The 25,197-nt window shown below is 44.7% G+C and overlaps 1 protein-coding gene across 1 annotated transcript; it reads left to right on the top strand.

Annotated features, from left to right (window-relative positions):
• Positions 1–903: 903 nt before the first annotated feature.
• On the top strand, positions 904–24,313 carry KDM1A (lysine demethylase 1A). The gene is made up of 20 exons (XM_065650349.1): positions 904–1,191; positions 3,505–3,670; positions 6,876–6,935; positions 9,485–9,618; positions 10,630–10,708; positions 10,893–10,985; positions 11,391–11,497; positions 11,975–12,056; positions 12,219–12,313; positions 14,073–14,215; positions 14,700–14,790; positions 17,018–17,152; positions 17,470–17,543; positions 17,778–17,889; positions 18,088–18,220; positions 19,359–19,546; positions 19,803–19,917; positions 20,801–20,928; positions 21,738–21,884; positions 22,347–24,313. Exons 1-20 carry the CDS (start codon positions 904–906, stop codon positions 22,530–22,532), a joined length of 2,556 nt encoding a protein of 851 aa, XP_065506421.1. The 3' UTR covers positions 22,533–24,313.
• Positions 24,314–25,197: the final 884 nt, after the last annotated feature.

Here is a 25,197-nt window from a genome sequence, read left to right as displayed (position 1 = left end):
GGACGGTTGAGATCAAACCTCAGTCCTCCTGTGCAGCTGCAGGGATCCTGTGCAGGGACCTAAATCCTCCTCTGGCGTCTGCACAGCCACAGGACCGGCCTGGTGACGCCATCTACTAGGATGAGCCACGCGTCCCTTCTCGTTAATGAGCAGCTTTGAGGAGAGAGGCAAGAAAAACAGCAAGAGTGGGTTTTTCTGGTACCTTTAGCTAATAATTCAAGGCAAGGGAACCTGAGCGGAACATCTGCCCGGACGCCGACAGCTCCGGCTTCCCATTCCCCGCCTCGCCACCTTTTTCTTGAGAGGACAGGACAAGAACGCGCCCGGCCCAGCCCTGGGAAGGAGCCGGGACGGCTGAAAATCGGAACGTTTTACGGGAACGGGCACAAGCGTCTCCGCTTCGGCCGCCTTGGCGCTTTCCAGGGCACGCTGTGACTCGTCCTGTGGATCCGCAGAGCCGCTGTGGCCACAGGGCCGCCCGCTTTCCTCGTCGCCAACAGCTCCTGATGCTTTTTAGGCTTTTTAGGCGAGGGAACTGTGGAAGAAACGCGTTGGTTCGTGTGCGTGGTGGCGCCGAGCGGCCGGCCGGGCGCCGCTTGCGCTGCCTGAAGGGATGGGTGCGCTCGAGGGATGCAGAGCTGGCGCTGAGCTCTGCAGGGCCAGCGGAGTAACTTGGGGAAAATGATAAAAACAACTTGGGGACTCAGGGCGACTTTATGGCGGTAGGACCGGGGAGTCGGGGGGGCGCCAGGCGGCAGCGCCCCCGCGCGGCCCGGAGGTCTCACAGCCGCCGCGCCGCTTCGGCTTGGCTGGGCGCAGTCCTCCGCGCGCCGGATGTGACGTCCAGAAGGAAGTGACGTTGCGGCGGGGCGCGGTCGCGGCCTCCTTTGTGCGGCCGCAGCGATGCTGTCTGGGGGCAAGAAGGCGGCGGAGGCGGTGGGGGGTGGCGGGGAGGGCGGCCCGGAGGCGCCGCTGCCCCTGCCCGCCGCGGGGGGGGCCCTGGGCTCTTCCGCCGAGGGCGGCGGGGCCGCGGAGCGCACTCCCCGCAAGAAGGAGCCGCCTCGGGCCTCCCCCCCGGGCGGCCTCAGCGACCCGCCGGCCGCCGGCGCCGCCCCCGCGCCCGGCGCCGAAACCACCGGCATCGCCGAGACCCCCGAGGGCCGCAGGACCAGCCGCCGCAAGAGGGCCAAGGTGGGTGTGCGGGGCTCCCGCGGGGCGGCTCCGTCGCGGGGCGGGGGGGTGTTCCCCGGGCTGTGCTGCGCGGCGGGCGGGTGTCCGGGCTGAGGATGAGGTGTACGGGGAGTCAGCGGGGGTTGTCAGGGCTCATCACCCTTATAACTCGGGTCCCGGGAGCTCTATCGGGCTGCCTGGTCAGATAAACAACACAAAACCGCCTCCCGTTGAATCTGAGTTCTTACTCATTTTTAAGAGCACATTAATAGGGTGTCAGGAGGATGCAGCCAGGCTCTTCTGGGTGACAACCAGCGATAGGACAAGGGGCAATGGGTGCAAACTGGAACACGGGAGGTTCCACTTAAAGAGGAGAAGAAACTTGTTCCCGGTGAGGGTGGCAGAGCCTGGCCCAGGCTGCCCAGGGAGGTTGTGGAGTCTCCTTCTCTGCAGACATTCCAACCTGCCTGGACACCTTCTGTGTAACCTCATCTGGGTGTTCCTGCTCCGGCGGGGGGATTGGACTGGATGAGCTTTCGAGGTCCCTTCCAACCCCTGACATTCTGGGATTCTGCGATAAAGATGAAACGCGCAGGGAGTCAATGTGAGTTGTCAGAGCTCCCCCTCGTAACTTGGGTCCCCGGAGCTTTCTGGGGCTGCCTGGTGAGGTAAACAACATACAGACACTCTCCCATTGCGTCTGAGTTCTTAACGATTTTACATTTTTAAGAGCACATTCGTGTTGTTACTGGGCATGTGTGGATGAGGCTTCTGTGTGTGAAATGATGCTGGTGTTGCAGGGTTATAAAGGTGGTTGTCACGCTCAGCTCCTCAGCTTCCCCCCGCCAGAGAGTTGAGCTGATGCTGTGTGAAGTGTGAGATTTAGCAAAGAAATCTAAAGGCCACCAACAGCTTCCAGTAGTATATAATTCTCAAGTGTTATTCTGAACGTCTGAGAGCAGTACCTTTAGTTTTGTGACACTTTTTCTTGGAAACCTTGTTGCAGAGGAGCTTGGAGATCCGGGCTGTAAACAAAGCTGGGTGTGTTTGATATGGAAGTTGAAATTACTTCTAGGAACTGTGGCATCGAATATCTTGCTCTTCAGAGCTTTTACGTGATGTGATAGCTGGACTGGTCCTTTGCATATCGAAACTGTTGGGTAGGTCAGGCTGTTACATTTTTTTGAACTGAAAGAGGGGAGATGTGGGTTGTACATAAGGAAGGATTTTGTTATGCTGAGGGTGGTGAGACGCTGGAACCAGCTGCCCGGAGAAGCTGTGGATGCCCTGTTGTTGTAAGTGTTCAAGGCCAGGTGTTTTACTGAATTTAGGCTTCCCAATGCTGCTTTGAATTGTGCCCGTTAATACCTTTTCTTAGTGGCCAAACATCAACTGTGAAAGATTTGTCATTCTTTTGGTGAGAAATGCGGAGCTGCTTTCGTCATCTCACAGTACAACCTGGCCTGTAGGATGTTGGAGGTAAACTAGCCGGTTTCTTATTTTTCCCTTGGCTGCATATTGTCAGAAGTGCTTTTTTCCCCTTTCCAATAGGTAGAGAAATTCAATAGCCGTATACAAAGCTTTCTTAGAATCACAGAATCATTTTGGGTGGAAGACACCCTCAGGATCATCGAGTCCAACCATAACCTGACTCTGGCACTGACCCATGTCCCTGAGAACCGTGTCTAAACGCCTTTTAAAGCCCTCCAGGGATGGAATTACTTTGGAAAAAAGCTTTGGATTGTTAAACAATATGAGCTGCGTCCCTTTTAGGTTATGTCTTGGGCTTTCCATGTTCCGTTAGCTTTGAGCTACTAATGTGATTTATTTTCACTGAAGAACAGAACAAAACATCTATAGCAATAAAGGATTTTTTTTTCTTGTGTTGAGCCACTAGTGTGACCATCAGAGTCAAATGTGATCCTGTACCAGGGCAAGACGAAATCCTGTGTATGGTTTTGGTCACCTCTGACAGATAAATTCAAGGTGGAACATATGGATTAGACACAGAGGCGATTTGTTGTCCCCGAGTTTGACAAGGAGGTGATGGAACAGGAGAAAAGTTAAATGATGATGTAACAAATACACAGAAACTGGGCTCACGTTGAGTAGGAAGTTCCTACTATTGGATGTTTTTTTAGAGGAAATAAAAACATGTGGAACTTGTTAAGCTGTTGAATATTTTGTAACACAGTAGCCATAATAACACTCAGGACAAGGTAACTCAGGCCTTTTCTTTGAGCTGTGAGCAATTTTGTTGCTTGCAATGTTCATATTAGTGGTGAGACTTCAAGACACCTTCAGTGAGTTTATCCTCCGTTCTGCTTTTCCCAGGTGGAGTACAGAGAGATGGATGAAAGTCTTGCCAACCTCTCTGAAGATGAGTATTACTCTGAAGAAGAGAGAAACGCTAAAGCCGAGAAGGAGAAAAAGCTGCCGCCGCCACCTCCACCAGCCCCTGCAGAAGAAGAGAATGAGAGCGAGCCGGAGGAACCGTCTGGTGAGTAAAGAAACCTCCTCTGACACCACTTTCCTGGTTTATTGTTAAATTAAGTGGGCTTGGGTGCAGCATCGTGAATCGTGTCCCTGGTTTTGAGCTGGTTTCGAGTGATCGTTCTGCAGTGTGTTCTTTGCTGAACAAGGAGGGGAAAAACGTAGAAGAACAGACCTAATTGCAAATAAAGCCAAACCTCTCCTACTAGATTCTTTGCCTCATCTTTGGAAGCTTATTGACCAGAACAGCCTCTTTGGTGTTTGCTGCTCATGTACCAACATTCACTTATTCCTCTGAGAGAAAAGGGGTTGGATTTACTGCTATGGAGGAGAACAGATTTAATCTACAGTGGCTCCTGTGGCTTTAAACTATGATTCTGATCTTAAGTTCTGGTTGGATACTGTTTACTGAAACTTCCACTGTTTCATCGCTGGTGTGAATAACTATTAGTTCTGCTGCTCTTAGTCAGCTCTTTTTTGGCTGGCAGGTTTGCGAACGTAGACAACAAGACTCGGTCAGTCTACGGACACTCGCCTTCGTTTTCATTAAATATATTAAAAGCCACAACTCTTCGGCTTTGCCCCTGTAATCTCTCCTCAGTTGCAGCTTTTGGCTCCTGGCTTGATACAGGAATGACTAAAATATTTGCAATGATAAAAATCTTCATCTAAATACACCCAATTTTTAACCAGGCTATATCGAGCTGCTTAGAAATAAGTAGATTTCAGGTTATCACATCCTTTCTCCATTCCTAGAAATGAAACAATGATGTAGGAAGATGCCAAATTTTCAGTTATTTCATCGTTAGTCTTGCTGTATTTTTAAAGGCTTCTGAAAATATATTCATTGGTGGATTTCTCCATCTTTATCTTCATTAATGTCAAGAGCATCATGTTGTCAAGTGTATTGAAACTTCTAATTTAAATAATTGTTAGCAGGAAGAGGCGTGGAGTGCTGTGTATAGGACCAATGATTATAATTGAGATTTTCTCTCTCTTTCCTGTCTTTGGAGCAACATATAAGCATTCAATAAGAAATATTAAATAGGGCAGTAATCCTAGAGCAGGATTGCATATTGCAAATTAACAAAATACAAAAAGTTCGCTTGTGTGTTGCTGTTAATTTATTCTCATTGCAGACCTTAATAATTTCCTTCGTATGTTTAAAGCCTGCAAAAACATAAGTAATTCAGTGCAGATGTAAAGCTGTCATGTTATAGGTGATGACCTTTTGTGTTGAAAAGCCCAATTGTGCAAACTTAAAAAAGCAACAATGACAGTAGCTGGTATTTCGTGAGCCTGTTCTCACAGTGTACAGTAGAGCGGGGTTATTAAGTAGGTGATAGAAAAACGGTGGGTTTATTTGGGGTGGGTTCCATCAATGTGGGGAATTCCAGCAGTTTGGGCTGTGCAGATTGTTATAATCTGGATTTTCAAGATTACCGCGTGTTACTGCAGAGCAGTTTTAAAAGGCATAAGAGCATTTCATGATTATTTCTTTCAAGTATCTCTCCTTTTACTTGAGAAATAGCAAAAAGCTTCTAAACCCACTTTGTGCTGAACGACACTTGTGGTTTTGTTTGAAATTAGGGAGCTCACTTCTTTCGGTTTTTCTCCTCTCATCATCTTTTTTAGTTTGCCCTCACCATATCGGATTTTCATTTCTATATAACGCTGTGCAGATTTATTTTCCCAGCCCTCTTTAGTTTGGTCGATGTTCTCACTTTGTGGTGATCTTGTGTTTCTAGCTGCTGTTTGCCAAGGAAGTCAGAGACGCGTATGATCCAGATTAATGTCAAGTGAATAATCAAACTTAGTCTTGTCTGTCATCTGTCTGTTTTCCTAAATAAATTCAGTATTTGGTGGTAATTTGTGCCACTGTTCCTTAAGCCGGTGGATGGTTGTATGAAGCGGGCTCCTTTGTAGACCTGTACTCATTATCTGCTAATTTGGGAATAATGAATGACACAGGCTGATGGCAGCATTTTTCCAATTTCTTAACTTACTTTACTTTTCCTGTAAATTAATGTCCTGTGCTAGAGTGTAAATATAAATGTTTGAGTCGTTCTGGTCTCTCCCAGAATGGAAGCAGCTCGTATAATATTCCCAGCAAAATAAAATACTTGCAGTGTAGGTCAAGTGAGGGATTTTCTCTTGCTATCGCAGGTACATGATCTCATAGAATCCCAACTTCGGGACTTGTGAGGCCTGCTGGTAGACAGATGGTGTCAAAGTACCGAGTGAAAATGTATTTCTTGTGTCAGTTCCTATTTTACTTTATCTATAGATCTGTAATGTTCCAGCATTCCGGATGTTATTTCATGTTATCAAAGGGTGAAAATGTTTGGTTGACTTTCTGTGTCTTGCTTTAGGGGTTAAATTTGTAGTTCAGAGGAAATTCTTTTGTTAGTGTGTCTGTGTTCCTACAGACATCTCTCTGTTGTAGAAACACTCTATTCCTGGTTGTGTTTTAGTGCTGTCAAGGCTGCTACTTAGGATTTACGTGCAGGATAAAGTAATTTTGAGACTTCTCCAGATCTCTTAGGTGGGTTCTTTGCCTTTCCCCGCGTTTCCAGCCCTGGATACGTTGAAAGGCTGATGTGTTTCAGTGCTGGGTATTGATCACATTAAGGTATTGATGTGTCTTTGGCTTCAGAGGTGGTTTTAGTGTATTGGAACTTGTCGGTGGATCGAGGTCGCTGGAGCCAAAATTAGGTGGCCTGAGCTGAAAAAAAAAAAATCAAGCTTCAAGGAAGGACTTCTGGGGGGGAAAAAAAGAGAGAATAGGTTCTCTTGAAAGTAAGAGAATGGGTCAAACTATCCCTTTGTGTATGGGGAGACTCAGGAGTGGCAAGGGTGAGATTATAAAATCCTTATGGTTTGAGATCCGTCGAATCTGATGGTTTGCATCCCCAGATCTTGGCAGTGAGAAATGTGATCTTATTATTCAAATCCCAGCTATTAATGAAGTCGATCATAAGTATTAAGCCGCCAGAAATGCTACATATTGTTTACTTCTTTATTTCCCATTCCAGTAACACAGGTAACACTTTAGTTTGGTGCCGTAGGTTCCAGAAAATGGGATTCTCAGCAAAATGCGTTTAGTTAGTTGGTGAAATTTAACCCCTACAAAGCCAACTGCCAGGCCTTAATGTCCAGTACGGTTTAACTTCTGGAGTAAGGTCCCTGAGTTCTCCTCTTTCCTTCCACAGGGCAAGCAGGAGGACTTCAAGACGACAGTTCTGGAGGGTATGGAGACGGCCAAGCATCAGGTGAGGGTGGCGTTTGATGCTTGCAACTTTAGCAAGAGCCGCCAAGCCAGGGGTCGATGCTTGCAGTGCGCACGGGTGCGGTTGGCCGGAGTTTTTAGCCAGAGGTAGAGGAGTTTACCCACCTGTTAAATGAATTTCAGTCTGTGGAAAAGGCCGCGAGCCTTTGTTGAAACGCCTCAGGCCGATCTCTCATCCCTCCGCTCCTCTCCATGTTTAGAGGAGTCCAAATGTGCAAAAAAATGCTTATTATTTAGCCAGTTTCCACCACCTAGAATGACACAAAAAACCCCTGGGCTTCAGCACAGTTGAACCTTTTTCTAATTTGCTGCAGAAAAGCCTCTTTGCTCCTTGTTTTTTTTTTTCTCTTCGGAAAGGGTTTGTGCTGTGTGCCAGGAGGTTTGTCAGTTGAGGAGGTTCATAGTCTGCTTCTCGGCAGACTGGATTGTGAATTGGATTTGCCATCTGTCCTAAGTACTGATGCTAGAAGTATCGCTGAACCCACAGAATCGGTGTCTTTAGTACTAAAAATGCTACTGAAAATCTTCTTCAACTCTACCACTTTCAGTCTCGCTCGGGGATTAAGGATGAGGGTTTTAAGCAAAGGACTCGAAGGCTCCAGAACCTCTTCTGTCCCTCCATGTTGCCCTTATTGAAGCAAATATCAAGATACTCATCTGAGTATCCTTGTTGTTGTAAGGAGAGGATCCTGGTTGTGCTTGGGATCTTAATGTTGCACAGAATTTTTGGTGTATTACAGATTAAGGATGCGTTGCCTATTTCATTTTTAGGCAGGCATTGGCTGTTTGGAAATCCTGTATATTTTGCATTTTCTATGTATGCAGGAAAGGCGTGGGGTAGGGAGGGGATTTCTTCACCTTTGAGCTGTGTAGTTGCAAAAGTAAACTCAGAGACATCGATATCTTTGCTAATAATAGCAAGGCTTTTCCTAAATTCTGGTGTCAAACCTTGTTGGTTGGTTGTTGTGTGGTGGTTTCGGTTTGTTTTTTAAATCCCAGTGCTCATCTGGAGCTATTCTGACATTTTAAAGTTTGGGTGTTGCCACAAACAACATGTGGCCTTAAAAAAAAAAAACAACAAAAAACCCACCTTGGAGTTGTCGGGAGCACCAGTTTTTCTGGTTTCTCACTTTAAGGAAATAAATCGCAAAGCTTTTCAAGGAACTGGTGAGTCGCTTTAAATCCCCATCTGAGAATTTCCTGGTAGTCGATCGCCGTGTGACAATTAACACTTCTTAGCAAGTATCTGGTGAAGGCACGTTTATTTTAGCATGAGCCTGTGAGAGGGCGTCAGGTTCAGCATTTCGAATCTTTAACTCTGAAAATTGCGCTGCTGAGCTTTTTTACTGACGGTCTACAGCCTTGATTAAGATTTGTTAATGTTAATATAGTATCAGAGAATTGATAACTTTGATTTACCCACACGGTTTTATGGAGTTCCCAGTTTATCATGTGGATGCATATGAACCCAGTGGCTCGGTGAAGGGCAACAGAAGGGATATTGGTTACTGGAGAAGCTGAAGTTCTAAAGCTCCAGGTTTCTATTCCATAGCTGAATATTAGTGCCAAGAAGCCTCGCGAATGTGTCAGCTTTTCCTGTGGCTAATTCAATTTTCCTTTATTGCAGTGCTACGTAGCCTCTCTCCCCAATTCCTCCTTGTCGTAAAATTCCTGTAAATGATCATAATCAGTTTTCTTTACCTGGAGTCATCAGAGATGTAGATCTTCCCATCTTTGCTTGTGAATTAATTTTGTGAGCTTCGCAACTGTTTCCTTGCTTAAAGTTTTATCTTCACCTTTGAGGTGTAAACACTTGGAAGTTCAAGGTGTGTATGAAAAGAGGATAATTTCTCTACCCAATACAGTGACATAAACTTCCCAACAGTTGGCTTGGTTCGTGTAACACACCACGAGCTTATGTTTTCTTTAGTATTTATTATAGTATTTTTAGCTATTCCACTGTCAGCAGACGATCTTAATCTTACTGCATTACTTGTAGTTTTTTTTCCCCTTGGCTTCTGTCTTTCCAGATTGAATGTCCCCTACTCTGTCCTGATCTTAAGTCACTTCTTAGGACATACAAGGTTTATATTGTTCTTGCTGTATTTCACGTCTCAGCATTTCATTTTGCTGAAGATCCACTTTCTGCACCCGTATTATTGCTTCATTGCCAGTGTTTGCCTTGATAGAGGTGCCTTTACGAATGAAATCTTTCCATAGAGAAAATGTCTCCTGTGTATGTTCAACATGAATCTTTTACACGTGGAGCGCTTAAAAGTCTGAAATGTGGAGTCGTTCGTAGGCAGCACCTGGGGAGGGGACACAGAAAAGCATAAGTAGGATTGTGTTTAATATGAACATATATATAAAATATACAAAAGGAGAGGTTAAGGTGGGTTCCTCCAGCTGGAGGAGCTCAGTGCAAATAAATTATTGAAAACCAGGTGAGAAGGGTCTGTTGTGCTTGGACCTTAATAGATATTTTGGCTTTATTTTAGCGGTTCCTGGAGGCAACTTGTCCTTTTATTGCAGGTGTGGAGGGCGCAGCTTTCCAGAGCAGACTCCCGCACGACCGCATGACGTCTCAAGAAGCCGCCTGCTTCCCCGACATCATCAGCGGGCCGCAGCAGACGCAGAAGGTGTTTCTGTACATCAGGAACCGCACCGTAAGTTTCTTATAGATGTATCGGTAAAAAAAAGGGAGGACTTTGGGTACCTTGCAAAGGCTTTTTGCGAGTTCCCGTGTCTAACAGTTGATACTTTTTTTAGTTTTTGAGATGCTGGGCGTTTTATTTCTGGCATCGTGTTGTGCTTGAAGTTGCCAAGGAAGGTGTGAGGCAGCATAAAGAATCTGTAGTATATTTACAATATCCATAACAACCATCAAAACTACATCATTCGGCTAATACAGCTTTTAAACAAACCGAAAGCTGATGCAAACATTCTATTATTTGATCTCAGTTTAAGGAAGTCTCTGTAGAATACTTACAATATATGCAATCAAGGACATTGCTTAGAACAAAGCAAACCTCTCCGCTATTATTTTTTAATTTTGCTTTGCATTCAGTTGCTGTAATACTGAGACATCGAGCTGGTCGTGTGGCTCATTCTCCAAACGCAATTGTTATTTTGCCAGCTTGGATTTCATAAAAGAAATTGTACCATTGAAGAAATGAAATTCTGCTTCTGAACATTTATAGTATTTCTGCCCCACTTCAAATATCGAACGAAGAAGCAACATTCAAATAATTAATTGGGAAGTTCATTTACTTCATGCCTGAAATTTAAACTTTAGTAAAACACCAGTATTGTGTTTTGCAGATGATGGTTTTAAATTGTGACAACACTTTTAGTTCCTCAGCACGCACCCAGGATTCAGGGCTTGGAAGCCTTGAAATCTTTTAAGTCTTGCACTGTTCTGTGTATTCGTAGAGGGTCTAAAAATCAGAATTTTAAGAAATGGTAATTTGCTGCACATACTAAGTTATTTGAGGTAGTAAAATGAAGACTACAAAAACTACAGAAGATGAAGACTTGTGAGTAAATTTGCCTCAAATGGCCTCCCGAATTATATGCAAATCCTTTCTTAATCTTTCCTATGTATTATACTCGCATGATTTCCACTTTAATTTGGTATCTGCTTAATATAACATATCTTATTGTTTGTTTAAATCCAGCTGCAGCTCTGGTTGGATAACCCGAAGATTCAGTTGACGTTTGAGGCAACTATCCAACAGTTGGAAGCACCTTATAACAGTAAGTCAAGTCTTTTACTGGAAAAAACAATACTGTACATGTCATTGCTGTTCTTTTTCAGTTTTGGTTGGGGAAAAGCTGCTCAGAATCAAGAGAGGATATCAAATGGATCCTTTTGTTGGTGTGTTCATGTACGGAATGGGATATTGCAGTATGCAATAATCTTTAAGTGTTGCTTTTTTAGGTGACACGGTGCTCGTTCACAGAGTGCACAGCTATCTGGAGCGGCACGGCCTCATCAACTTCGGGATCTATAAAAGAGTGAAGCCCCTGCCAAGTAAGAAGCTTGAAGTTTTATTCTTCTGTGATTTGTCAGGACAAATTTTTAAGTGAAATTTTTTTTTAAGGTTTGTTGTGCTGAGAACAAAGGGCTCGAAAGCTCTCTGGCTATAGATCATCATGTTTTTTCTTTTGGCCATTATTTAAGTAAATCACTATGAGAGGGAAAATGTTTGCAAATCTGTAGATAATTTGGTGACTGTCACTAAAGATTTGTCCTTGTTCCTCGTTTGAATAACATAAGACAAACAACGCTGTCCTGACATCTGTTATGTGCTTATATGATGCTTGAATTTTACAAGTGTTGAACTTGTCTGTCCTTTCTGTGTTATGTACATGTTATGTACCATGTTATGTACGTAATTACTTGAATTTCCTTTTTGTGATTTTTCTCTTTCCTCAGCCAAGAAGACAGGCAAGGTGATCATCATTGGGTCTGGAGTCTCGGGGTTGGCAGCCGCTCGCCAGCTGCAGAGTTTTGGGATGGACGTCACAGTTCTGGAAGCCAGGGTATGAATTTCTGTGCTGTTTTATTTCCATATTAGTCTATGTGCTTCTGATTTAATTACTAAAAATAAAACTTTACATTTTTATATTAATGGTAGTTTTGGGGGATCTTTGCCCAGTTGTACTTTATTTCTTTCTGTTATCATCCTGCTGGCTGGGCTGAGAACAGGGAAAGGCAGCTTTTTTTTTTGCCTTATTAAGTTTAAAGTGGTAGGAAAATGTCGTCATCTTCTTCTCCCCCCGTTTAGTTCCCCTCCCGCCCTTTCCCCCCTTCCCTTTCCCTCTCCCCTTCTCCTTAACTTAAGCAGATGAGTTGAGATCTAAGTGTTCGTTTGCAGAGGTTCTTGGAAAAGCGTACATTCTATTTATTGAGCCTTTGGATAAGATGCTTATACCACATTCTGTACAAGTTTCAGCGATTTATAACTGAGATGTATTGCCAAATGTTACCCGACGCTTAATATCTTGTGCTTTTCAAAGGACCGAGTGGGAGGAAGAGTCGCCACCTTTCGCAAAGGGAACTACGTTGCTGATCTGGGAGCAATGGTGGTAACAGGACTTGGTGAGTTGGTTTCCTAGTGAAAGACCGTAATATTTTTTTACATTTATTTTATCACGAATGTTTCCTTTCCAAAAGAATCTCGCCTTTGCCTTGAATGAGGTAACACAGAGTTTATTTAATTGCAGACAAACTTTGCAAGAGCGCTCTGTTAATGTTTTTCAGGAGGAAATCCCATGGCTGTGGTCAGCAAACAAGTGAATATGGAATTGGCCAAGATCAAACAAAAATGCCCGCTGTATGAAGCAAATGGACAAGCTGTAAGTCTGGTATTGTTTTGGTGAACCTTTTAAAAATAAATAGCTTCTGCAAGAAAATGGGTGAGGATACTGAGCTTCTTGCTAGAGGCCTAAAAGAACAAACCTTGGCACCAACCTGTTGTGACCTGGCACCTGCATGTGCCCAAGTGGTGCTTCAGTATCTCGCTGGGGTCAAATGCATCCCTGTGCGATTTGAAGCGGCTCCCGCTGTTAACACCACCCAGTAAGACACACAGAGTTCAGCTGCCCGCTCCTTTCTGTTCACCAGCCCCTAGGGCACTCACCATAGGATCAGAGAACGCCCTGAGTTGGAAGGGACCCACACGGATCATCGAGTCCAACTCCTGTCTCTGCACAGTACAACCCCACAGTTCACACCGTGTGTCTGAGGATATTGTCCAGTCTCTTCTTGAACACTGTCAGGCTTTGTGGATATATATTCCACCTTTCAAAAGCCATCTGGACACGTTCCTGGGGAACCTGCTCTCACTGATCCTTCTCGAGTGGCAGATTGGGGCCAAGGAGATGATCTCGAGAGGCCTCTCTAAACAATTCTGTGACCCTGGGCAGCCCGTTCTCACAGCTCTGGCAAGAGAACTTACTCCCTCCTGCATCAGGTCCAAATCCATCAACATAGCGTTAACTGGACCATCGGGGAAGGCACAGTTGGAATTCTGCCTCTTCTGGGCTTGGTATCGGGGCATGGGCATTAATCAGGTTAATTAATCAGGTCTTTTAAGAGTCCCAAAGATCCAGTGGGTGACCTGGTGTAACCTTGGCAACCCAAAGGAAACAGGCTGGGGAAAAGCCAGGTCATTATACCCCTAGAGACAGCTGAGTTCAGTGGCTGGAGCGTGGAGAACATCCTGCAGGAACATGACACAACACCCTCCCTTCTGAAGGAAGAGTGCACAAGGCTCCAGGGAAAACCCACCCTGCTGTCTGTGCTGTTCCGCAACACTGGCCCTACAATCATAGAATGTCCTGAGTTGGAAGGCACCCACAGGGATCATGGAGTGCGGCTGGCGATGCTGTGCTGGATCACCCAGGACAGGGGTCCCTCTTGGCTCCAGGGACACTGGTGGCTCATGTTCAACTTGCCATCGAGCAGAACCCCCAGATCCCTCTCTGCAGAGCTGCTCTCCAGCATCTCATCCCGCAGTCTGTATTATAACACTGGACCTATTTTAAAAAGGCATGTCACAAAATCTGTCAGCTTGTTGCAAACAAAGCTGGGTATGTGTGACTGCATCTATTTTCCAGACTGAATTTTATCACTTCCTTGTGTGGAATGTTGTCTTGGTGTCTACATAATGAACCAGAGTGCTTTTCCTTGGCTTAAAAATAAACAAAAGTTGCTTGTTCCCTAGCATGTCTGTCATGTTTAGCTTCTGGAACATTTGACTGAACTATCTAATATGAAGATATTTGAACTAGGACAGGAAATTAGAAAGAGAAGTTGTGGTATGAGTAATGATGACCAATATTTCAATCTTCCACCATCCAGATGCCACAAATATGATCTTCATTATGTGACATTTAGTATCTGTGCATCTATCTGATCATGTATCTCTGCATTGCCTGTAACATCTGAACTGTTAAAAGGTTGTTACATAATATGGTAAACATTAAGTAAATGAAAATGGAAGCTCTAGAAAGCAAATTTGAATTTTCTTGCTCAGGTGTGATGCTGTTATATTTCTTCTTTTTGATTTATGAATAGGTTATTAAGAAGCAGCTTTGTTCTTTTGACTCCTAGGTTCCAAAAGAGAAAGATGAAATGGTGGAACAAGAATTTAACCGTCTGCTGGAAGCCACCTCCTACCTCAGCCATCAGCTAGATTTTAACGTTCTCAATAACAAGCCCGTCTCCCTGGGGCAGGCTCTGGAGGTTGTCATACAGTAAGTAATGTCTCTCTTCGTGGTAAACTTTCCTGTTTTGTGGAGGATTTTCCAAAAGATATCTGAAACAATTTTGGGTAAGCATCACCCACTTAATAGAGTGTTTGGTCTCTGCTGAGTTCTGGTTTGCATATGTGTTTCTTGTTTATTGAAGCAAAATATGCCGAAGATGGTTAAAGAAGCCGATGTCTTTTCTTAAAAGCTTTCTGAAAATCACTGCTACAGTAACTGGTGGTGGATAATTGACTTGGTGTACATACAGCCCATGCTAATGGCGTTTGTAATATGCCTTTTAATAATAGTAGGTAACTTCATATTTATGTTTTAGCTAATCAGGTATCCCTTATTTACAGAAACTTGTATTACCAAAATATCCTATGACATGTGCTTGCATTGCATTACACTGATTAGATTGTGAGAATGAGTATTCTCGATAACACAAGGATTTTATTCTGAACTGACTCTCACTTCTCCCCTTTTCCAGGCTGCAGGAGAAGCATGTGAAGGATGAACAGATTGAACATTGGAAAAAAATAGTGAAAACACAGGAGGAACTGAAAGATCTTCTTAACAAGGTCAGATGATGACACAAGAGTGTTCTTCAGAAAGTAGCAAAATATACAAAAAAACTTCTGTGGAAAACTATCAGAACAGACAGACATGATAAACTGTGTCATAGGTTTCTTTAGAGGTCTTGATAATGACTGAGGTTTTGAGGGGTTATTTTTAAATGTTTATGTTCTTGTTTCTAGACCTACCTAGAATGTTTGTGGTTGTGGTAAATGACATCTTCTCCATGGAAGTTTTTCAAAAATATCTGAGGACAGCTTTCATATCCTAAGTTACTTGCAACATATTTTGTCAGAAATAGCCTGGTCTGTCCTCTTGACACCCACTCTGAGATATTGATCCCATTGATCAGATCCCTCTCAGCTTCTCTTCTCCAGCTCAACAGCCCCAGCTCTCTCAGTCTCTCCTCATCACAAAGATGCTCCACACCCCTCAGCATCTTTGTGTCCCTCCCTGGACTCTCTCCAGTCATTCCTTGTCCTTCTTAAACTGGGGAGCCCAGAACTGGACCCACAACTGCAAGTGTGGCCTCCCCAGGGCAGAGCAGAGGGGGAGGATTCACCTCCCTGACCTGCTGCTCACACTCTTCCTCACACACCCCAGGTACCGTTGGCCTCTTGGCCACATGGGCACATTGGTGACTCATGGTCACCCTGTTGTCCCCAGAACTCCCAGGTCCTTCTCTGCAGAGCTGCTTTCCCACAGGTCAACCCCAACCTGTACTGGTGCCTGTGAGGATGTTGTGAGAGACGGTGTCAAAATCCTTGTCAAGGTGACGACGTCCACAGCTCTCCCCTTGTCTACCCAGCCAGTCCTACCATCATAGAAGGCTATCAGGTTGGTCAAGCATGATTTCCCTTTGGTGAATCCACGCTGACGACTCCTGACAACCTTCTTTTCTTCCACGCCCTTGGAAATGATGTCCAGAAGGAGTTGTTCCATCACCTTTCCGGGGATGGAGGTGAGGCTGACTGTCCTGTAGTTTCCTGGGTCATCCTTCTTGCCCTTTTTGAAGACTGGAGTGACATTGGCTTCCTCCAGTCCTCGGGCACCTCTCCTGTTCTCCACGGCCTTTCAAAGATGATGGAGAGTGGCTTAGCAAGACATTCAGTAACGCTGCCTTCTCTGTATCATCCATCACCAGGACACTCACCCCATTTAGCAGCAGACCTACATTTTCCCTAACCTTCCTTTTGCTGCTGATGTACTTGAAGAAGCCCTTCTTGTTGTCTTTGACACCCCTGGCCAGATGTAATTCCAAGTGGAGCTTGGCCTTCCTCACCGCACCCCTGCACACTCTAACAGCCTCTGTGTTCCTCCCAGATCGTCTGTCTCTTTTTCTACACTACATAAACATCCTTCCACCTCAGTTTTGACTGGAGTTCCTTACTCATCCATGCTGGACTCTTACTCCCTTCATTTGATTTCTTGCTCATAGGGTCTTGAGCTTGGAGGAAGTGATGTTTGAACATGAACCAGCTCTCTTGGACCCCCCTATCTTCTAGAGCTCTAACCCATGAGATTCTTCCAAGCAGGACCTTGAAGAGGCCAAAGTTCGTCCTGCTGAAGTCCATGGTTTTAGTCCTACTTATTGTCCTACTTCCTCCACACAGGATCCTGAACTCCACCACCTCATGGTCGCTGCAGCCGAGGCTGCCCCCAACCATGACATCTCCAACCAGCTCCTCTTGGTCTGTTAGGACAGGGTCCAGCAGCACACCTCTTCTTGTTGGCTCCTCCACCGCTTGTTTCAAGAAGTTGTCACCGACAATCTGTAGGAACCTCTTGGACTGTGCGTGCTCACTGTGTTGCCCACCCAGCAAATGTCAGGGTGATTGAAATCTCCCATGACAACCACGGCACATGATTGTGAGGGTTTCCTAAAGAGCCTTCCATGACAATGTCCCAGTCGTGTGAGCTGTCCCACCACATCTCCGTAATAGCAATGAGATCGTGGCCCTGTGAACGCATGTAGATCTCTAATTCTTGTTGTTTATTCCCTGTGCTACGTGCGTTGGTGTCCAGACGCTTCAGAGAACTAATCGAGCATGCGGGTTTCCCATGAGCAGTGCAGAAAGATCCACCGTAGCCACGTGTACCCTTGAGGATATGCCAATAATGGCATAGTATGAGATGAATATCCATTTTACACCACAAATTGCATGAAATCTACCTTCCCTCACATATATTTTTGCCCTTTCTTCCTCCCTTTTCCTACCATGCCTGGAAAAGATGGTGAATTTAAAAGAGAAGATTAAAGAGCTTCATCAACAGTATAAGGAAGCGTCAGAAGTGAAGCCACCTCGGGATATCACAGCCGAGTTCCTCGTGAAAAGCAAACACCGGGATCTGACTGCGCTTTGCAAGGTGAGGGGTGACACATTTAAACACTAAAGTCAGTAGTTTCTGAGGACTTGAGTCCTTAAAATACCAGGACTGTAATGGACCTTCATGTTCTTCAAATCTGAATGTGTAAAATTTTGAAATATTAGAATAGACTTCGAACAGCAGAAAGGCAAAATGTGCTGGAATAAATGTTGCAAAAATAACTTGATTTAGATTTCACTAAAACCATTAATCTTTCACTGATTTCTCTTGAGATCAGCTCTAGTCTGATGCTACATGATGTCTTTAAGTCCTTTTAAATGTAAAGGGATTTTAATGTTGGCTTTTAATCTTATCAGGAGTACGATGAATTGGCAGAAACACAAGGAAAGCTAGAAGAGAAGTTACAAGAACTTGAGGCCAATCCACCAAGGTAAAGATACAAACTATGAAAATAAATACTCAGGAAAGCAGTTTTCTTACTACTTTTCAACTTTGATGAAGAGGGGGGTCTGAACATTTGAAACAGAATATCCTTGTGTTCTTTTTCATTTTTTTTTTTTTTTAATTTCTCCACCAAGGAGGGACTCAAGCAAAAAGGATTGTAAGTAAATTTCCAAAAGCAATGCAAACTAAATGTATTATGTTTGGGTTTTTTTTTTCCTAGTGATGTTTATCTATCATCTAGAGACAGGCAAATACTCGACTGGCATTTTGCAAACCTGGAATTTGCTAATGCGACACCCCTGTCTACGCTTTCGCTGAAGCACTGGGACCAGGTAGCTGATTAATTTATTCATTCAGCAATATACTAAAACCCTGAGCTTCGTTTATTTCATTCTCTTGACTAATAAACAGAAAGGATTCTGAATTTATTCGACTCACTCTTTGGAAAAGAGCTTTGAAACGAATTTTGCCATTGTGTAGATTTCTCTTGAATTCCATGATTTCATGCTTTTTATGTGTCTTCGTTTTAGGACGATGACTTCGAATTCACAGGCAGTCACTTAACTGTGAGGAACGGATATTCCTGCGTGCCCGTGGCCTTGGCAGAAGGGTTGGATATTAAATTAAACACAGCAGTTCGACAGGTTCGCTATACAGCATCAGGTAAGTGAAATGAGCTCCTCCGGAAAACTGCTGATCATAGAAATTAGATTTCAGTGCTTCCAGAAGCCAATGTGAGGATTGGTCTTGTAAAAAAACCTCCCATTATATGTCAATTGGAAAAGACCTTTAAGATCATTGAGTCCAACCGTTAACCCAACACTGCCAGGTCCACCTCTAAACCATGTCCTGAGAATCATGTCCGTCTGTCCAACCCCTCCAGGGATGGTGACTCCAGCACTGCCCTGGGCAGCCTGTTCCAATGCCCCACAGCCCTTTGGGGAAGAAATTGTTCCTAAATCCAACCTCAACCTCCCCTGGCGCAACTTGAGGCCGTTTCCTCTGGTCCTGGCGCTTGTTCCTGGGGAGCAGAGCCCGACCCCCCCTGGCTCCAAGCTCCCTTCAGGCAGGTCAGAGATCAGAAGGTCTCCCCTCAGCTCCTGTTCTCCAGCTGAACCCCCAGCTCCCTCAGCCGCTCCCATCACCCTTGTGCTCCAGCCCCTCGCCAGCTCCGTCGCCTCCTCTGCACTCTCTCCAGCCCCTCAATGTCCTTCTTATGATGAGGGGCCCAAAACTGAGCACAGGATTCAAGGTTTGGCCTCACCAGCACCGAGTACGGTGGCACAATCACTTCTCTGGGCCTGCTGGCCACACTGTTCCTGACACCAGCCAGGATCCTGTTTGGCCACCTGGGCACACGCTGGCTCGTGTTCAGCCACTGGCACCAGCACCCCCAGCTCCTTTTCCTTTTACAGCCGCTCTTCCCCGGCCTGCAGCGTTCATGGGGTGGTTGTGACCCAGGTGCAGGACCCGGCGCTTGCCCTTGGTGAACCTCAGACAACTGGGCTCAGCCCATCGATCCAGCCAAGGCCAGATCCCCAATTTAAGGATCATTTATTGGCCTAGATGAACCTTTAGGCTTATCTCAGTATGGCCATTTTCAGATTACACTTTCTGGAGTTGAGCTATGTGGCCACTAACATTAACTTGCTTACAACTTAAGGAATTGTTAAGGTAAAGCTGCTCCATAAACCAAATATTTTCTGATGTGGATATGATTTATGGTACTTTCTTCAGATTTTAATCCAATGCGCTTGCCTCCTGGCCTATTAAACGATCGATTTTTCTCTCCCCTGTCCAGGCTGTGAAGTGATAGCTGTCAATACCCGCTCTACCAGCCAGACGTTCATTTACAAATGTGACGCTGTGCTGTGCACCCTTCCCTTGGGCGTTCTGAAGCAGCAGCCGCCAGCGGTGCAGTTTGTGCCGCCTCTTCCAGAGTGGAAAACGTCTGCAGTGCAGCGGATGGGATTTGGAAACCTCAACAAGGTGACGCGGTCACTGCGGGGTCGCAATAGGTAGAATCTGAAATATGTATGGAATATGTACAGCGGATGAGAGGAAGTATTTTTTTTCCACTGCTGTTTCGCTAGATTTTGATGCTGAAAATTACCCAAAGAACTCTAAGGACCTCTTCTCTATTTCCCACACAATTTTTAATGAGTTTTTACTCAATGAGTGTAATTGTCTTTATTTTTATTTTTCCTGTGCGCTCTCCCTAACTCATGATTCTTTTCGTTTCTAGGTTGTGTTGTGTTTTGATCGCGTCTTCTGGGATCCAAGCGTCAATTTGTTCGGTCACGTTGGCAGCACCACTGCAAGCAGAGGAGAACTCTTCCTATTTTGGAACCTGTACAAAGGTACCTGCATCTGGTTTTGCTAGAGTCTTTGTGTAGTTTCAGATCTAGAAAAGAGCACTTTTTAGGATGCTTTTAGTGGATACAATAAGAAGATAATATTTGTCGGAAGACAAATGGCAGCAGGGAGCACCACTGACTTGCAAACAATTCTATCGTAAATTAGGGCAGAACATGGATGAGTGTGGGTTTGCTAATTCTGAATTCCAGGCTATGTCTGATTTATTGAGTTCTCCAAGAAAAGGGTGATTTGTCTCTGCAGCATTTTGGAATGAAAAGCCATTTCTTAGTTCGTAAGTCCCTTTGGAGCTGAGTTTCTCTGGCTCCATGGAACACTGTCTGAACTCTTCCCCTCTTTCATGAAGCTTCTTATGCAAGTGGGACTGGCATCCAGTTTAGTTTTAGCACATTGAAATAAAATTCATTGGGAGCTGCATTTTGAATATGCATTCGTTTGAGCAAGAAAAAATACATTGACCGAATTATTGCTGGAAAGTTCAAGGATCTTGTTGTGTCAAGGATGGCAAAAGAGGGAAAAACTTTGCTGCTGAAATGACAAAAAATATTCCCAATGCCTATGGATGATAGGAAACCACGTTTTTGTAATTCCCTTCAATTGTTTGAAAGACTGGGCTCAATCTTTCAGAAAGTGGAGTTTAACTACGAGAAGAATCCAGTATCTTTTTTCTCTAATAAACTTTCCTTTGCTAAGTTTAGGAGCTCATAAACTTCTCCAGGAGGAGAAAGAGTTTTCATTAAGTAACTGTGCTCAGGCCTGAGTCACTTCTTGTCAATGCGAGTTTCTTGCCATTGGGTTTATTTTGGTAATTTCATTTCAATAATTCAATTGTTGTTTTCTCTCTGTCTCCTTTCCTGCCCCTTCCAGCACCAATTTTGTTGGCGTTGGTCGCAGGAGAAGCAGCGGGGATCATGGAGAACATCAGCGACGACGTGATCGTGGGCCGGTGCCTCGCCATTCTCAAGGGCATCTTTGGCAGCAGCGCCGTGCCGCAGGTTCGTGCAGATTTTTAATTAACAAGCGGACGACCTAGTTCAGAAACAGTCAGTTGATTTTTCCATCTCAGAGACCACAAGAGAAGGAGACCACAGGCCGATAACCCCACAGCTCCTTCTCTGAACTCACAAGAACATTTCACTTCCCAATGAGATCTCTCTCTGTCTGCAGGTGCTGTAGATTAATGTAAGGTGTAAAAATCACTCTGGAGTGAACCAGGAGGAAAGTGTGTTACTGCGGCTCTTCCCTAGTAGGGTTTTCAAGTGAAAAAACCCACACACTAGTGAATTGCAGACTCTTAAGAAATGTGGATTCTACTGTAGATAAACATCAAATTTACAGAACTTATTTGAGCTTGTAAAATATTTTAGTGCGTTAACCGATAATATCCTGTTAGCGAATGACTCTATCTGGTTAGTCATTCAGAGGAGAAAGCAGTTCTGGTTGTGATGAGATCTCCAAGTGAGTGTCTGTCTTCACGCCCAAGGAGAGGAGATGAGGTTCCTGTCTCGATGTTTGTATTTTTACAGGGTATTATTCCAGTTAAAACTCGGTTACACGTTTGAAGTCTGGGCTGTTTTAAGGTTCACACCCATCACTTTTCAATGTTTTGTCCATGTGGGTACAAAGTTGTCCCATTTTCTCGTATGCCTTAGAAGTGAGAGTGGTTTGAGTCCCGGTGACGCTCTCACTGTCGCATCCTTCAGGATTTTGTGTCTCTTGTTCTTGCAATTTGCATTTTTTTGTATTTTGCCCGAACCATACAACTCGCGCTGTGTCAACAACTGAATTTTCGGTCTTGTCTCAGCCCAAAGAGACCGTGGTGTCCCGCTGGCGTGCGGACCCGTGGGCCCGGGGATCGTACTCCTACGTGGCAGCTGGATCTTCTGGAAATGACTACGATTTGATGGCCCAGCCCATTACTCCAGGGCCAGCCATTCCAGGTGCTCCTCAGGTGAGAAATGTCTGATTCTTTCTAGAAAAACCTCAAACCGTCTGATTTTTCTAAGTAACCTGCCTGTGTATCTAATCACAAGTTTTGGTAAGTTGTGTATCATTAGAACCTGGAAAAATAGTTCAGTCCATCCATGAATTCTGTCTTTGGTGTCATTTGTATGCTAGAAAAACTGATACAAGCCAATAAACATAACTATGGGCAAAATGATTCTATGCAGAGTATAGAAGTCTGCTTTTCGTCCTACTTTTTATGACACTGTCAATAGCTGGTTTAGGATTCAGTTTAAAGAGAAGATGCTAATTTGAGTGAATTGCCGGAGTCCCAGGATCAGAAACCATCATTCTTCTTAAACACATTATCAGTTTGGCTGCAGAGTTGTAGATAAAACATTCAAATGTTGCTGCAGAATCTGGAAGAACGTGAACAAGCCTTAACCGTGTTCTTTCTCTGTTCCCCCAGCCCATCCCTCGCCTGTTTTTTGCAGGCGAACACACGATTCGCAACTACCCCGCGACCGTTCACGGCGCTTTGCTGAGCGGACTGAGAGAAGCCGGTCGCATCGCGGACCAATTTCTCGGGGCCATGTACACGTTGCCTCGCCAGCCCACACCCGGGGTCCCTCAACAACAACCTACCAGCATGTAAGAGAAGTCAGAGGTGTCAGAAGAGGAGTGACGGGAGCACGGGTCTGCTCGTGTGGACTCTGCGGGGTGAAGATACTGAGAGTCTGTCCCGGCGTCTGCTGGAAGGACTCAGCCATGAATTTCTGTATAATACCGCTGGTAGAATGGCCTTACAAAAGCTCACCCAACCTTTGACCAGGCAGGTCAGGGACTTCTTAGACTCTGCAGATATTTTTTGGAAAGTCAGGCCTATAGCTGGAGGGTTTTTAGGTTTTTTTTTTTTTTTTTCCCCTACCTGTACATGTATTTACAATTTGGTACTTGCGCAAGGCCCTCTAGAATCTGGTCGCTACAAATAGTGTAGAATTTCTCAGAGCTTTTTTTTTTAATTGTTTTGTTGTGAAGAATAATATTTTTGGACCAATTCTATTCTTATCTGAGAATTTGGTGCAACTGTTTCCCTACCAGTAACAGCGAATCACAGCTCTCCCTGGTGGTCCCTTGGCTGCTACACCAGGCTACCACTACGAGTGTGTTTTATTAAATACTTTAAACAAATTAAATCATCAGAATCAGATGTTCATGAGTTAAAAACTAGAAGAATTATCTGTATTGGTTTATATAGAAACAGCTGCTTAGACAGTAAGTCAGCCGAAGGACCTGAGCTCTTGGCGTCTGCTCGCTGTGCAGACAGACCCCCTGTGTCCCTGCTGGGTTCATTTCTGCGAGGGTGACGAGATGCTGTTGCAGCTGCCGTTGTTGTGCTTCTGAAAATCACTTTGGTTTGGCTGCTCGTCAAGGCCCAGAGCCTTCCTTTCGCTGCTCACAGCAGTCTGATTTGAACAGTTACGTCCTCTTTCCCCTGCCCTCCTTTCCCATTAGAGTTCTTATTTCTTGCAGCTTTTCTCATCCTCCTCTTTCTGCAGTTTACCTCATCTAACCATGGTGTCTGTTCACGCTTTTTTTCTACTTTTCAGTTTTTCTGGTTTTGCACCTTCTGTTTTGCTAGCAAGACCAGCACCTCCTCTTGTTCCATGCTCCTTTAGATCCCTCACACTTCGGTACGACTGATGCCCCTTGTTTATAGCTGTATTGTCTTTGGCCACAGACGCTCCACCTTCCGGCATCGCTGCTTCTGTTTTCCTGTGTCTCCTCTGTCTTTCTGCCCCTTGCCGTGGGTTTTACTGAGCTGGGCTAATCTGCCACCTGAGAACCAGACTGTCCTGTCTTCCCTTTTCAAAAAGACATCTGAAAACGTGACCGCTGAAGGAAGGCGGCGGAGAGGAAGCCCTGACAGTCCCCAACTTTTTTTAAGGTTTGTGACAGAACCCAGGGAACGGCAGAAGATGTGCCAGGGGAGGGTCAGTTGGACATGGGGAAAAGGTTCTTCACCCAGAGGTGCTGGACACTGGAACAGGCTCCCCAGGGAGGTGTCCCGGCCCCAACCTGACAGTGTCCAAGAAGAGACTGGACAACGTCCTCAGACACACGGGGTGACCTGTGGGGTGTCCTGTGCAGGGACAGGGGTTGGACTCTGATCCTGTGGGTCTTTCCAGCTCAGGACATCCAGTGGTCAGATTGTGATTTTTGGGTGGGGTGAATCTGCATTTCTCAGCTCTGCAGATCCCCGTGGTTTTGTCAGGTGCTGATGTCCACTTTGCAATAAACTGCTCAGGGTCTGTGTGTTCAGTCTTCGTGTGGAATGGAGAATATTTGCTGTGGTCTTGCCCGTAGTGGAAATTAATTGCAAAGTGCTCCCTGTTTTGTTATCTTAGTAATCATAAAAGTAGAGGAGTAACTTCACCGGGGTGCTTCAGTTTCTTTTAATTATGAATCTTTTTCTAGGTCTCTTGCTATATTTCTAAAAATGTTCAGCTGAGGGTACTACGGTCAACAAGGTGCTCCGAGTTTGGTAGCCATGAAGTGGCTCCATAAAGCGAGGTGACTGAACTTAATCCGTACACTTCAGATTCTTTTTAAAGCTGGTGATAATTCCGTGAGTTACTTTTCCCTAAAAAAATGTTTTAACAAAAGAGAATTAGATGCCATGGGCTGGTTTATTTTCATGTTTGCTGCTTTTGCCAATGATTATTTTTTGTAGTTCCTCAGGCAAATATTGTCTGGTTCAGTACACACTTCATAAAATAACATGCGAAAAAAATAAAAGAGCAGTGGGGTGACTTGTTCACAAGCTGAAGAAATCAACTTGTCATGTTCACACTGAGGTGGACTCATGATGTCCCTGTGTCCAAATAGTTTCAGGATCTTTGAGTCTTAATTAGGGCTTTGAGATCTGGTAATGCAGGACCTACATCCAAATAGGTCTTACTAGTAGGTGGCCAAATGTGCCATACTGACACATCTCAGGTATTGTTTGTTTATATATATATATATATATATATATATATATAAAAAATTATATACAGGCAGCTCAAGGACCTTCTGGAGATGTTTTCAGCCACTGTCCACTGTTATGGGACAGAAATGTCTCCAATCTCAAGTCAATGTTAGAACTGACATTTGGACAACATCCTCCTGTCGTTAGTAATTTTTCCTCACTCATGGAATTGCATCTTCCCTTCTGAATAACATGTAAGGAAGGGATGATGATTAAGCCTTCACCTCCCTCTGGTTGTCACATTCTATTTCATTGTTCACCCTGTGCAATCCCAGCGTTGCTGGATGCA

This window comes from Caloenas nicobarica, chromosome 23 (genome assembly GCF_036013445.1).
Source record: "Caloenas nicobarica isolate bCalNic1 chromosome 23, bCalNic1.hap1, whole genome shotgun sequence".
Classification (NCBI taxonomy): Eukaryota; Metazoa; Chordata; class Aves; order Columbiformes; family Columbidae; genus Caloenas; species Caloenas nicobarica.
Note: the sequence above shows the minus strand (reverse complement) of the source record. Positions and strands in the feature narration are given on the sequence as shown.

Bases quoted from the DNA above. Each gene is read 5' to 3' on its own strand.
- KDM1A (XM_065650349.1), top strand. From the start codon at position 904: ATGCTGTCTGGGGGCAAGAAGGCGGCGGAGGCGGTGGGGGGTGGCGGG. The intron at 1,192-3,504 runs GTGGGTGTGCGG...TGCTTTTCCCAG, and splicing joins GCCGCCGCAAGAGGGCCAAG to GTGGAGTACAGAGAGATGGA. The intron at 9,619-10,629 runs GTAAGTTTCTTA...GTTTAAATCCAG, and splicing joins TGTACATCAGGAACCGCACC to CTGCAGCTCTGGTTGGATAA.